Raw genomic sequence first — 15,795 nt, forward strand, 5'->3', positions numbered from 1 at the left:
TAGCTAGTTCTTGGTTAGCACCTATTCACACATGTTAAGTTTACTTAGGATAGCTTAGTTGTCACATGACACAATCATTTAAAATTGTTCATGTTAGTTATCTTAGGTGTCATCATATTAGTTTTGGGTGTCATTTATTGCAGGTTCATCTCAAGCTTTGCTTCTTTGATCTCATTGTTCGTCATTACTCAAGTTGCAACATTCTTGTGTGTGGTTGGATAGTTTCTTGGTTCTATCCCTTGAAGTTTGGCGAACTTCATGATGGGTTCCTAATCTCTCCAACACTTTTAAGATTCCTATCTGATCTTAATAGCTTTGTTGATAAAAGAGATAGTTATATGAATGCGTAGTTTGAAATTATTCTAATGTCTTGGTTTGTACTCATTCATCTTGTTTTGAATACACTTGGTATCAATTGGGGAAACTGTATATGTATTTATTTCTATGTTCCTCGGAGTCCCTTTTTGTTGAGGATCAAGAAACACAACAATGAGAAAGTAGGATGTCTAGACATACCCTAGTAATCCTTAACTTACATGTCCCCTTTCGAGGAGTAGTTGGAGGTGACCACTTGGCCTATTTTATCCCCATACTCTAAACTTAAGCAGTAAGGGAATTATTTTAAGTTGTCCAATAAATTTATATTTTACGGTTAACTTATTTTAATTAATTTATTAAAGTGACTAAAGTAAAAACAAAAGGAAATATTTAAAAGTCACTTTGATTGATTAGTTCAATGAAAAAGTTAAAAAATCAGGAAGTTGAAAAAGTCATTTGAGAAGGTTCCTTGGGTTTTTGTAAAAGAATGTTTTGGAGCTCATTTTGGGCATGCTTGGATTATTTTTCTCGTTGTGGATTTTGGAGAGCTTCTTGTGGAGCATAAACCCTAGGACGAAAACCCTAAGCGATACTAGTTTCGGTAGTGCAAGATTCTACCCTAGCTGGTTGCAGGATGGATCATTTAGATTCTCGTAGGGTTTCAATGATTGAGTTTTGGAATGAATAAGGAGGACAAATCTGGGCAATGATATTAAGCAACTTGAGTGCTTGATTTTTGGTGTATTCAAACTTTTGTTGGGTCGATTTATCTTCTAAGCTTGGTTGTGGAACTGGATTGGCACTAGAAGTGATGCTGTCTATGGGCAGTTTCATGTAATCATAATTGCAAGTCCAATCTGGCATAGCAATCTGCAAATTGTGGGATCCCAGTTAGAGGAGTTTTTTAAGTTTTAAGGCAACATATCCTTCCATTGCTTAGTGTCGACCTTCTATTGGTGTCGTGTGGTATTTCATGCTGGTCATGGCAGCTTTATGGGCCATTTTGATCCCCCCTGGAGAGTGGTTCAGTTGGGAATAGAGATCGGAGGGCATTTGGGCAGTTTGACCTTTGTTGGAGGGTGTGTGGGACCTACAGATGAGGTTGAGCTCGAGTTTTGGGGAGTTTGGCTGGGCATAGACTTTCATTACAGCAAGTTGACCTGTTTGAGAGACTAAAATTACAGGATAAGGGAACGTGGCTGTCATAACAGACCTGGACATAGCTGATAGTAGTATTCTCCCTTGGACGTGGAAGTTACATAGTCATTTGCTGATGCATGATAAAGTATGGGGAGCTTTGAGGGGCATGAAGGAACACTATATAACATTCAGTTCTGATCTGAATTCACAGAGATATTCTGAATTCAGGAACACTCTTCTTATCAATATTTGAGATGTCCCATTGCTATATTGTTCATTAAATTCGAAACATGCAACAACATTGTTAAATCTGCAAATTGATGCAAAGACATAAACAGTAACCTATTTGGAATAATGACTTTTTACTGAATTGGAAATCAAGGTGAAAATTTTGTATACAATTTAGCTTGGGATTTTACAGGACACGTATTTGTGGAACTTAGATTTATTTTATATCAGAGTTGATTTGGATATTTTTTATTTTTCATCGGTGAAGTCAATATTGTATTACTTATAAGCAATATGAAGGTATGTTGGTAGATTCTTAACTCAAGCAAATATTGGTTTTGGATGATGATTTGAAAATAATTTTTTTATTCTTAATATTTTCCTAATGTTGTAAATCTGTGATTTTAATTCTGGATTCAAAAAAAAAAGGTAGGCAAGTTTTTGTTTGACACAATCAAAAGAAACTTAATCCTATTTGATTCTTAAATCTAAGTTATATTTTACCTAGAAATATGCTGAGCCACAATCACTTTTCAAGCATCGTTGTGTTTTGCAGCTTTGCTATAACACAAGGATGAGTAACGTGCGTGAAACCATGCTATAGCTTACCACTGACATCCCCATTTCCTTTTGTTCTTGTAGGATTGTAAGAAGGATTTTTCAACCGCACTATGCCTAGGAGGTTCAATAGAGCCAATAAGACGATTGTTGCGGGGACGTGGTAGGAATATTATGCATAATATATAGCTTCATTAAATTTATCTTCGTTCAGAAATAAAAGGATTGCATATTTATGAGATGCAGGCATTTCTTGTTGATAGCATTTTCTTGATAACATATCAACTAGGATTGCTGCTTTCCCTTGTTATTAAGCTCAACACTCTGTGTGTCAATTGTAGTCATTGTATAGGGCATTCCTAGTACTTATTTGTAAGTACTCCTTTTCTTGTCTCCACCATATTGACATCTGCACATATGAAACATTACAATGATGTTACCCTCAAGGGGTAGTGTATATTTTTGAAATGCCACTGGTCAAACTGACTTCAGCTTAGCTATATTTCAGTTCTTGAGTTTGTGAGATGATCCGAATCCAAGTCATTTCATATCTCGTGTTTTCATGCAAAGAATAGGGTGGATAGTGATATATAGTGTCCAAATGCTATGAATTGTTGACAATCATTTTTATTGCATCTTAAATTAGAGAATTCAAACATTATTATGCACCCGAAAAATATTGATATGTTTGTTAGTCATATAATTTGATTTATTTAAGGACTGATGATTATCTCCTTTAATGTTTGAGGGGGATTGAGTTGAATATGTGTGTTATCATATCCAAGTTGTTGTTGGCCCAATATGAAGTTCTATTTGTTTGTGTGGCCTATTGCATTATGGAATTTGTTTTACTAGTGTATTGGTTGAGTTTGTTTTACTTGTGCATTGTGAAGTAAGTCCTGGAATAGTAGAATCTAGTCCATGATATTAGTTGTATGCAAGATATTTATTTGCATTGGCTGAATTACATTGGATTTCATTTTCATGTTGTTGATAATGTTGTGAGCAAGCATCCAGCATTATGCAAGATAACTTTTCTACCAAAGATATTCTTGCATTATTATGTTGTACCATTTGTATTTAATTTGAGCTAAAAATCTTCTTTATTGAGGTGGGCTCCCAAATCCCAGACATGCACCTGTACATTGGTTTTGAATTTTTATAATTAAAATTTGACTTTTTTTTTTGTGTCATTTATAAATTACCTAGAATTACTAGGCATAATGGAAACAACAAAGAAAGAAAATTGCAAGAGAAAATGAAGGATGTATTGAGTAAGATGGATGAAATACATAGAGGAAGGAGTTACATATATAGGTGGAATATCCTACCTACCTCCATAACTAACTTTCCACATAAGCAAGCCACTTAAGTATGATTAATACAGCAACAACCCCCCTTAAGCATAGCTTTGCTGAGGAAAAAGAGTAGGTATTGACACACCCAAGTACAATGCAGTCATAAAGAAGAGGAGAAAACCCTGTGTGAAAAAGATCTCCCCTAAATGAGGGTAAGATATGCTCTCTGCAAGATGAGAAGTAAAAAAACCCATGTGAGGAAAAAATCTCTCCCCTAAGAGAGAAGAAGAAGTGAGACAATATAGCACCTCCTCAATGTAGAATCTCCTGCAGTGGTGTTAGATGCTTGACAATCATTGCTGAAGGTGATCCAAGCTCGTTGAACAACACTCCTCCTGTTAGGACGAAGTAGAACCACAAAAGTATGCAAGTTATCTTCCCATTCTTGAAAGGAATACGAGGAAAGGAAACTCAAGATGTATGATGCCTTCTTTGTAGATGTATGCTCCAAATGGAATCTCTAAGCCAATGCCAAAATGTGATGAAATTTGATATAATGAATCAAGTGCCATATGAGATTCAGGCATAGTAACCATGGATATATGATGTTTGCCATTGGGGAGACAATTGGACCAATAAGAATCTGGTATTGTCACAATAGAAGCAAATGTAGAAAAAGAAAGAACAAGAGGGTTTGAATGTGCCCTTGAATCATCTAAAGAATAAGTATCAACTCTATAGAAGCTATCATGAAAGAGGAGATGAATGTCCTCAATGGTGTTCTCCAAGTCTGCAATGTGAGACTGTACAAACAAAGATGCAATTCCTGGTAGAAATGTGTCCGGATGAGCTATCTTTGGAAGATTGATAAGAAACTATTGCATTGAATCATTGGAATCCAAGGATGAAGCCACAAGAGATGGAGTGCCTTAAAGTATAGATGCAACAATATGTAGAGGAGATGAAATGTCACCAATTGTAGATGCAATAGTATGTGGAGGATCAATGTATGCCAATTGATCACTGCCTGAGGATGTGTTTGCATAAGATGGGGCAATAGGTGTCTTAGTAGTAGCCCAAGAAACATCACGATTTAATGAAGACTTAAAGTATCCATGCAACTATTGGATGATGGTCCAGGCGATGAAAGGGCACCCATTGTGCTCTATGTGATGAAAATATCCTTCATAAACTGTAATACCTATTAGCCTGTAGACCTTGTCTTTTTTGTTAAACCATTCATTCTTCTAATATTCATCATGTGGCTTCGGATTGAGTCCAAGGAGATAGGGTAGTAGATCATGCTCACGACAATGATTCTTGATCCCTTGTTTCCAAGACAAATAGTTCTCTGAAGTTAGCCTTACAACAAAAGGATGAAATCGTGGTTTCTGACATGATGGACCCCCCAAAATTGGAACTTCATCTTAGTTCATGATTACATGTATAATCCTCATAATATCTCAATTAGTCTCAGACTGAAAAAATGCAGGAAGAAGTGTGGAAGCATACAAGACACAACACAAATTACATCGCCCCTTGATTCAGTATTAGAGACCCCCTCACGATCAACACTTTACAAATGTAGAGTGAAGGCAAGTACAAAATGGAACGAAAAATGACACTTTTTAAACATAGTGCAGAATCAACTCCATTGGATTGGGCTTAAAAAATTAATCATTAAAAAAAAATGACTCAATTTTGAGTTGCCTAATGAAAATTATGGCAGTTTCAAGGTTTTCTGTTTTGCATTTAATAATACAAAAAAAAATGCCTTTTACAATCTATAATTAAATGTTTTTGCAAATTTTGAGAGGGGAAGATTGAGGAGAAAATATCAAGTGAATAAGGCTTCAATCTAATGTGTTAAAACTTAAAACATGACACTCATCACCAAGTTGAAGGCAAATGACGAAATGTGGGGCGAATTTCAAATTTTTAAAATTTGGATTTCCTGCCCATAAAACAGCCACCTATATTGTAAAGAAAATTCTCATGTTCCACACATTCAATGGATGCCAAATCAGTGCCACGTAGGATACTGTTGACGTGTATTTTGTACACAATCATACACAGAATAAAATACCGACAGGCATCTTATCCTCTCTTGAGAAAATAGTCTCTAACTGCTGAAGATCTGCGAAAAGGATCAGTTAGATGGACTCCAAGGTTCTTTTAGTGGGGTCTCCACGTGTGGACAAGCTTTTTTAGTGGTATGATGTGATTTGCTGTTTCCTCCAAGGCGTCTTACGGATTCAAAAGTTCGAAGATTTTACTAAACTAAAAGGAACTTTCAAAAAAATGGAAAAAGGACAGGGTTTAAGGAAGTCTAATCTAGCCTAACCCTATGAACGACTTAGCATGAATGAGATTTGGCAAGACTCAACTAACTTCAACTTTGCCATAAGATAACAACTCTATTGAAATTAGTGCGATCTTCTAAGGTAATAATGGTATTCAATGCATCAAAGACCGAGGACACTACTACGAAGGTACATATCCTAGATGCGAAAATGCTTGAAGGTTAATGACTCAAAATGTTTTCCAGTCGACCACGCAAGGCGTTCCTACAATCAACAAGAAGCTAGTGGTTTGGATTGCGAATCCTACCAAATATCAAATCTCACACTTAGTCTTTCAAATTAACAAACTACTTCGATTGAGCGTGATTCAAGTACATCCAACAACCATGAAGATAACTTATGAAATTTGCAACAAAACACCATAACTTCAATATTTTATTGATTTCCAAGTCATCATATACAACAATTGCTTGAATTTCTCTCTTCAAGACTCAATCTTGCTACAAAATAAAAATTGCTTACAACTCTAATCTCTCTATTTCACTCCTAACTCTTAACATACTATCTTTTTTATATCAAATGAAATGAAAAAGGGGGTATAAATAGCATCCCCAGTTATAATGAAAGGTCCAGATTGAAAGTAAATCAACGAACAAGATCATGACACCTAAACCCTAATTAGGGTTTGTTACAAATGACCTCCTTTTTACTGAACAATATTAAATACATAGTCAAATATTAAATTTGGCACAAAAATCTAGGAGGTATCAACCAATGAGAAATAAGATGTCATGTCATCTGTAACAACCTTTCATCTAGAATCTTATTCCCTTTCCAATTCTCTTTCTTAGCATATGCAATGAATTTTGTCACGATTCCTTCGATTTCTGTGCTTGGAATCTCGAGAAGATTCTTGATACTCTCTTCTAAGTGGATAACCTGATCAAATGCATCTAGAAGAGCTGTGTCCCAAGTAGGTTCAAGTTCCTTCGTTCTATCAATCAGGAGCATGGTAGCATACATCTGATCATACTGCTCATCTGTAACATCTGCGTCCTTGCGAAAGATGATCTTGATTCTATCTTCAAATTCTTGTAAATCCACATCTGTCTCGACCTCGATCCTTCTGCCAAGAATGGTACGAAGTACCTCAAATACTCTGTCCTGGATCGGATTGATCACCTCCTCAACTTGACCACATCTAACACTGATGTCCTCAAAGAGAACACTCTTTATATGGAGTAAGGTTGACCACTGAAACAAACTGTGAGAATCACCTTCTAAGATCCTCTCTTGTGCTAAAATTCTTCTGGATGTATGTCTTATAACTTTCAAGACAGGGATGACAACGTCCTTGGTATGGGCAAATGCAGCTACTGTTGCCATCAATCTGTGAATAATCTCAAGGACTTGGATAGCCTGATGGGTGATCTTCGACATCCTTGTAACAAACTCAATGGCCACCGTGTGAGATCTATCCATCCAACTACATGTACGCTGGACCATATTCTTGAATCTTTCTGCTTCATTGATTGATTGAAGGGGCAATGCCTGCAATGGTGATCTAACTGGATCCTGACGTCCCAAAGGTTCATTGATGTGACTGAAATATGTCCTCCATGCACCGACCTCTTTCTCAAGCTTTCTATTCTTTTCTACTTCTTCTCTAAACTTGTCCTTCAATGCCTCAAATGTGTCGGTGGCATCATCTAAAGTCTGCTCTGCTGTGGATGGTCCTAACTCAATAGTCTGTATATGATAGTCCTCTGCTAGGATCTCACCCTCATATTTGTCTGCTGCCGGTGTAGCTATCTGCAGTTTTCTAGATCCAGTCTCATCTCGAATCATCTTGGACATCTTTGTAGCCTTCTTCTTCTCTGTTGTCATATGTGAACGTCCCACGAGGCTCTCTAAATCAATTGCACTGTCCTCGTCCTCTATTACGATCACCTTAGTCAATCTTTCCTTCAACCAATCTGGGATATTTGATCTTGTCTCTTGAACTTGAATTTCTTTGTGTACTACTTCTTCTTGTCTGGGAGGAGATGTTACTTCATTATCATTATCTAAATCATAGTCTTGGAGAGATCCATCGGATGAAACATGCTGTGCCTGTTCTTCTTCCTGTCTGTCATTCTGTACCATCGATTCCATGGATTCTTCCACTCGAACTGTTCTATCCTCTGGCCTGGAAGAAATACCTGGTGTTTGATCTTTGTTGGCACCTTGCTTTTTCTTGGAAGGCTCTTTCTTTTCTGATCTTTCCTTTCTCTTTGAACCTCTCGAATGGAGATTGCCCTCACTGGCACATCGAAGGTTACCTTCACCTGAATTCCTAGGATTAGGATTGCCTTCACTAACACTGGCTCCACCTTCGGCTGGCTTTTCTTCCAAAGTAAAAGACATGGCTATGCCTTGTTCTCTCAACTTCTGATGCTGAACGTCTACCCATCTGCGAGTACAAGACAAGACTAGTGCCATCAATTCATCTAAATCTACGGCCTCGGGCTCATTCCAATTCAAACTTATTGTTTTGCTTTCTCTATCATATGAAGATTGGATGTGCCTGCCGTTGTCCTGAGCTTGGTCGGCCACTCTGTAAATCTTACATTTCCTGATGAAATCCAAAGGCAATCTAGAATGTATCTTTCGTTTCACTTCGAGATCATCTAGGAGATTCATCATAAAATCTTCAATTTGGTACTCATGTCTAAATCTTCTACCGACCGTCTCCTCTAAATGTCCATGTGGATCAAAACTATTCCTCCAAGCAAAAGATGAAAAAGGATACAAGGCTAACTCCTTCTCTGCGTCATCCATGGCTAAGACATTAGGACATACCTCAACTGAATTACCCAAAATAATAGGTACCTGAACTCCATTCTGATGTCTGTGTCTGAATGCCTTCACATATGCTGCCAACTGCCTTGTTACTTCAAGTAACACAATTCTATCTGTAGGGTACCTCGGCAACATGTATGGAGGTAAAGGACATCCATACACTCTAATGTAAGTGAACTTGGGAAACTGAATGAACCAAGCACCGTACCTCTTGATGAATTCCTGGGCATCCTGAGATAATCTGTTGTGGATCCCTCCTTGCAACGTCCTTGTGATGTTCATCGTGAAAGTATCATTGATTAACTTGTAGTTCTTCCCTGGTGGATGATGCAAGTAGGTATAGGATTCACAAACTCTGACCTCGCCGGGTCCTCTTCCAATCACTCCTCTGTGAGGTAGTCCTGCGTACTCAACGCTCCTGATTAAGGCATAGGTGACGTATGAACTCATGTGGAAGGACTTAGTAGCCCTGAGTCTTCTCAACTGTAAGTCTAAGCAATGGCTAATTATCCTAGCCCAATGTATTGTACCCTTTCCTTGAACAATCACCTGGATGAAGTAAAACATCCATTTCTCAAAATAGAAGGCATGAGGTGCTCCTGTAACTCTGTTGAGCATGGTGATCAAATCTCTGTACTCCTCTTGGAAATCAATCCTGTGTGGTGTGTTCGGTACTTTGCTCAGACGGGGACGACTCTTAAGTAGCCAGTTCTTGTTGATTATGCTTAGGCAAGCATCTGGATCATCATCGTACACTGATCTGGCTCCTTCAATGCTCTTGTATATCATGTCCCTGTGCTCTGGAAGATGGAAGGCTTCACTTATGGCTTCCTCTGAAAGGTACGCCAAAGTGTTTCCTTCGTTGGACACAATTGTCCTGGACTGTGGATTGTAATGACGGGCACACTCGATCATCAACTCGTGGCACTGAATGGCTGGAGGAAAACCGGCCGCCTTAATGATGCCACTCTCTATTATTCTCCGGGCGACAGGTGATGGCTTGCCGATGTAAGGAACCTCTCGGAACTTCTTTGTGCTAAAGTTCCCCAAGTTGGTATCTCCAATGTTGCTCCACTTGGACACGATCTTGGTCTCTATTTCTTCGGTCTTCTGATCTTCTTTCATGAGAGCCGAGCGACTGGTGGATGCTCCCGCCTTTGGGGTCGCCATACCTACACAACATTTCATTATAAGAAATAGATTTTTGCAATAAATAACGTAGATAAGAGAGATAAATTTTAGGAAATCTCATGATAAGTCTCTAGAGTTATCATTTCCTAAAATACAACGATTGAGCCAAGAGAAATTCAAGATTCAAAATTTCAAAATTTGAAATATGACGATAAATGAATAAAGCAATAACAATTAAATCGCCATACCTCGACAGAGAGCTAACTCTAGAATGCAAAAACAAAATTTGCCTAGGCAAAATTGAGGTATAAAGATAATCTTCAATATGATCCCCTCAAAATTGACTTCGCCACCTCTGGATAGAATGTGATCTTCACTTATCGCCTTGGACGTGGTCTCAAATGGATCTTCAAATTCGCACTAACAAATCTCCAAGTCCTTAGCAAATTTGCCTTAGTGTATCCTCAAGCTCGCACTTGGTGTGGTCTTCAAATTCGCACCACCCTTTAATTGCTTACGCCACCTTGGATGGAATTCACACCTCTTCAAACACACTTCGCACTCCACGCAAGATGATACTAGCGCCACCTTTGGTTTGAAATCGCACCACCTTTGGATGAATGAAACTCGCACTACATTCGCCTCTTCTCAATTCGCATGAAGGAAGGTAAAATAATGATGTAGAAAATGATAATTCTACCCCCCTTATATAGCGCATTCATCCTTCATTTACTAAGGCCAACTTAATAAAAATAAAACCATTTCAAACGATTTTTTAAATGATTTGCAATAACATGACAAGGCCGACCCCCTTAAATGAGCGCTCAAATCGATTTTTTATTAATTAAATAATTATTTAATGCCTTGCGTTTTTTATTGCAAATTTCGATTTTTAAATAAGGCAAAAATAATTAATAAATGTTAACGCCATATTAAATGCCAATAAAAAATGGATTTTCGATTTTTTAAATTGATTTAGCATTTAAAGAAATTCAAATTGTTTAATTTGGCGCCAAAATATGAAAATAAAAGGACGTACCTCATCGCTCTGGTCCCTTGGAGAGGGACAGGAGCGATCCATGATTTTGGTCTTGATTCTTGCGTTTTCCACGTTCAACTCCTTTACTTCCACGTCCCAAATCGATCATCTGGTGGTCCTTCGAATTTGAATGCCTCTCTTGTGCGAGCAAATGCATCTCATGATCATTATCGCCCTGGTCCCTTGGAGAGGGACAGGAGCGATCCTAAGTTTTTTGCTTGAAATTTTCCATTTTGGTATGATCCTTTCCTTGTATCATCTTCCAAACGTCATTTAGAACCTTGTGCGTCCTTGTCTTAACGTGACTTTCAAAGAATGTCATGTGTTTTATCTAACATCGCCTTTGTCCCTTGAAGAGGGACAGGAGCGATCTCCATGTCTTCATGTTCATCTTGTATCTTTGATCTTCGAAATATCAATGCTTGTGTCCTTTGCGCACGTCCCACTTGCTTTTGCAAGGTACCTTCGATGTTATAAGGATCATCGCCCTTGTCCCTTGGAGAGGGACAGGAGCGATCCACATTTCTCCTTGATCTTTGAAGGAACGCGAGTGTTTTGATAGGATCGCCTTGGTCCTTGTCCAAAGGACAGGAGCGATCTTGATTTTTTCACGTTCAATATGCATTTTTGACCTTCGATCCTTCATTGTGATGTTTTCCAAACGCCGTCCCTTGTCTTGCTTAACCTCGCCTTGCTTCGATTTTGGAGGAATATGAGCGCTTTTGATAGGATCGCCCTGGTCCTTGTCCAAAGGACAGGAGCGATGTGAGGCCTTTACACCATTTGGCGATGTTTGGACGTTCAAAACTCCTGTTTATCATCTTGTTGTCATACCATGGACCCTCCAGAACATTGCAATATATTGTCCTTACGTGAATTTTGTATGAAATGATCAATACATCTAATATCGCTCTGGTCCCTCCCTGAGGGACAGGAGCGAAGTTCATCATTATGTGCTTGTTCTTGTTTGTACCAACTTGCAATCAACTTCATTGCGTGAAATGACGTCTTTTCGACCTTCTTGGTTGCTCGAAACTTGTTTGCCTTTTGAAATCTACGCCATTATGTAGATATCGCTCTGGTCCCTTCCCAAGGGACAGGAGCGATCTGGGTCTTTAGAGCGCAAATCCTTCCATGTGATGACCTTTACAACCTTGCGCTTGATGGAAATGCCTTGAAATGTCTTCGCCACCCTTCGTCTTGACTTGGATCGGCCTTGAACCTTGGAGGAACGACCTTGAACTTTGGAGGGACGTATCATCACCATTGTATCGCCCTGGTCCCTTGGAGAGGGACAGGAGCGATCCTTCCCTTGTGGCCACTATCTTACTTTGCCTGGTTCCAAGTTTATATTCAACGGACTCGTCCTTCTTCCCTCCATTCGTTCATGCCTTGACATCGTTTGTAACTTTGCAAGAAAAGCAATTATATCAAAAATCGCTCTGGTCCCTTCCTGAGGGACAGGAGCGAACTAGGCATTTAGCACTGGTATGGACGTCCCAAAAATCTTCAATTTATATTCAATGCATTCATCTCATGTTCTCCTTCGTTTTTGAACGTAAACTTACCTTGACCCTTGTCTGGATTTTGCAAAATGGAGGAAATCGCTCTGGTCCCTAGGAGAGGGACGAGAGCTACAAGGTACTTCGCCCTGGTCCCTTGGAGAGGGACAGGAGCGATTTAGTCAATATAGGTCATTTTCCTTCGTTTTTGCATCTCAAATTATATTCATTTGGCAAAGCATCTTCCTTCGGACCCTTTCAAATTGTTAAGTCACTAAAATCTTGCAAGGACAAAACGAAATTTGAATCGTAGCTCCGGTCCTTCACTGAGGGACAGGAGCGATTTTCTTCCTGGAGGCATTTCTGTGCTCATGAAAATCTTCAATTTATATTCAATGGAAAGATCTTGTCGTTCTCCATTACTTCAAACGTAAAATTTGTCTGGACTCTGCAAGGATGATGAGATATTTGAAATTGAGCTCCCGTCCTTCACTGAGGGACAGGAGCGATTTTGCTCCTACAGGCCAAAATAACAAGATTTTTCACATTTTAACACTTCACGAGGTGAAAACAAATCAATTCCAATGCCCAGGATCAAACTTCAAAAAAGTCAAAATTTGGTCAAAATATTCAATCAAACAAAAATTCATATTGACGGTCAACACTTAGACAAATTTAAGCTCTGCATGAACATTCCAATTGAAAATTAGACCAATTTGGCGAATTCATTGCATTCAAAATTTGCATTCTAGAAAAGAAGCTCAAAAGCTCTCAAAAATGACTGGATTTTAGCTTGAAAAGGCAAAATTTAAAACCCTAAGGCTTGGCCCTAAATCCAGACTACCAACTAACTAACAAAACCCTAAAAACGAAAGCGAAAACGAGCGAAAAACAAGCAAAAAGAGGGGGTCCCCATTTGGGATGGGGCGATGTGTGAAATGGTCACAACAGATACCAACCGCAGCAACTAACCCAATGTGCAAAGGCCATAAATACCGCCAAAATATTGTAGTTTGCCATAATACAGATGCAAAAGCATATGGATTTCGAAGAATCGATGTTGTTCAGTTAATCAAGGAGACAAAGCTCCTTTAAATAGAGTTACAAAGACTATGTTTCTAAAAGAAACAATCGTTAACTAGAGGCGAAATTAGAAACAACTTAAATTGACCATTAATGACAGAGAGAAATAAATTAGTCTAATACCCTCCCTTAATGGTCATTGTTCTAACTACCAAGAGAAATAACAGAGAAGGTCCCCCTTCTTCTTAGAACACGCTGCAACAGAAGACAAGAGCCTGCCACTAACTCTGCCACTTGAGACGAGTCTGCCACCAACCCTCCCACAAACTACAAAACTTCTGGAGATACCCAAAACAACACCAACCATCCAACCTGATGTTGGAGAACTGTTCCTCCCTGTAACTAGAGACACACCAAGAACAACTGTCACGATTTTGAGGAAACAATCGGCAAACCCTCCAAACTATTGCAGATGAGCAAGATGCCTGAAAATAGACTGCAAACAAGAGACTAGTGTAGATGTTCGCACAACTCCAGGTGCGACTAAAAACAGACTGCAACAAAGTACAATTTTTGAGGAAAAAATCATAAACCCTCCCATGATTTTTTTTCAGGGACAAAAAATATTTAAAAACCCACAGATAATTTTCGAGGACAAAATTATTAAAACCCACAAGATTTTTTTAAGGGAAAAAAATATTAAAACCCACACAATTTTTTTTCAGGTAAAAAATATAAAAAACCGAAACAAACATCGATCCCCAGAAGCCATATTCACGCTTTTCAAGGCACAAAAAATGAGGTATTGAGAAGATGCTGAATGCACAAAACCTGAGGTACGAAGTTCAATGTGTTGTCGGGTAATTACATGTGTTAATTTGTGTTAAAGGTCAACGGTTAACTGATGGTTGCCGACAGTTGGCACCGGGTAATTGTGCCGACACCTTATATAGTCGTCCTTGTTTCCAGTTTGTGGGGGGATAGTACAGGCTTGATGTTATCTGATGTACTGGCACATGTTATCAATAAGAATGCAGTATTGAGTTCATCTATTTGTCTGCATCTGTGTATATTGTCATATTCTGGTTATCAGTAATGCACTAAACACACACTCAGACCCGTAGGGGAAAACATTTGGCGCCGTTGCCGAAATTAATCTAGAGCACGGGAATATACTACATGGCACGTGGATAAATGGGACAACCATTGCCCGAAGGGAGGAGCAGTAACCCTGACGAAAAGCCTGAAGAACTGTTCGAGGGAGAACTAGCACTTACAAAAGATTTCTCCTGCACCCTCCAGGCGGCGATCGAAACATACATACGAAGAGAAACCACCACCGAGGATGTTCTAGAGGATGCTGTGTGGAGTGCGCTTGGTATATGCCCGACGGTAAATCGTTTGATGAGCAACTTGCCCAACCTTCTGGCATAGGCATTTTTGGCTCTTCAAAACCGCAGGGAAGACACCTATGGGGAGAACTGACGACAACAAATCCTACGGTTGTTTTCCGAGCTCCAGGAAGAGAAGTGCGATGAAACCGAGCGAGGGGTAAATAATCCTTGAACTGTGTACGGGCGAAGGAGAATAAACAAGAACACCCCCATTGTAATGAGACAAAAACAAAAAGGAATACGTAGGGGACTGTGAAGCCACCCAACGAGCATTAATTCTCGAGCAACAAGCAGAACGAAGAAGAAGATTCAAGAGGATTGCCGAAGAAGGAAGCGACGGAAATGACAGCAATGGCTCTGGCGAGGACCAAGATTCGGTGTTAATTGAAACCACCAGGAAACGGTTGGGAGATTTGTCCCTCACGTTGGAGGAGATCGGTGACGGGAGTGCGGTTGACCCGTACACACCATTTAGGGGAAACGAGACGAGAAGGGAGAAGGGGACCGAAACCGAGAACAGAGAGGTCGGGGATACCGGTGCGGTCGAAGGTGTCAAAGAAACATAGGGGCACGGTACGAGAAGCAATCTATTTGGCTCTGCGGCATCCAATCCTAAAATTCAAAGTCACGTAGTAGGAACCAACGCACCAGTTTCTGGAGGACCAACCTCTGAAGAGTAGGTTTCGAGAGGCGTAGGCATCGCGCAATGAAGAAGGGTGATGGCAAACAGATAGAAATTGCCAAAGTTCCCGAGGGACGGAAAGGAAGACCCCATATGGCATTGCCGTACATGTGAGACCATCTGGTCCGCCAATGGGGTGGTGGACCAGGGTGAGTGGGTGCTGCAATTTCCGGCCACATTGAGGGGAGTAGCCATTGATTGGTACTCCGACATAGATAAACAAAAGGTGACTACATGGGCTAACTTACAAAAAGAATTTCAAGTAGAGTTTCGGCTACTACGAGACGATAATGAAATTGTGGTTGAAATCTACAGTACAAAACAAGGCAAAAAGGAGA

At 39.5% G+C, this 15,795-nt stretch overlaps 1 protein-coding gene across 4 annotated transcripts in view; it reads left to right on the plus strand.

Annotated features, from left to right (window-relative positions):
• LOC131036811 (putative methyltransferase At1g22800, mitochondrial) overlaps positions 1 to 15,795 on the plus strand; it is a 151,222-nt gene that overhangs the window by 51,434 nt on the left and 83,993 nt on the right. For all 4 annotated transcript variants that reach the window (XM_059221487.1, XM_059221488.1, XM_059221485.1 and 1 more), the window contains exon 3: positions 2,329 to 2,407. In XM_059221487.1, the coding sequence (XP_059077470.1) occupies positions 2,329 to 2,407 (79 nt within the window). The remainder of the gene's footprint in view (positions 1 to 2,328; positions 2,408 to 15,795) is intronic.

The sequence above is a fragment of the Cryptomeria japonica genome, chromosome 5, assembly GCF_030272615.1.
Source record: "Cryptomeria japonica chromosome 5, Sugi_1.0, whole genome shotgun sequence".
NCBI lineage: Eukaryota > Viridiplantae > Streptophyta > Pinopsida > Cupressales > Cupressaceae > Cryptomeria > Cryptomeria japonica.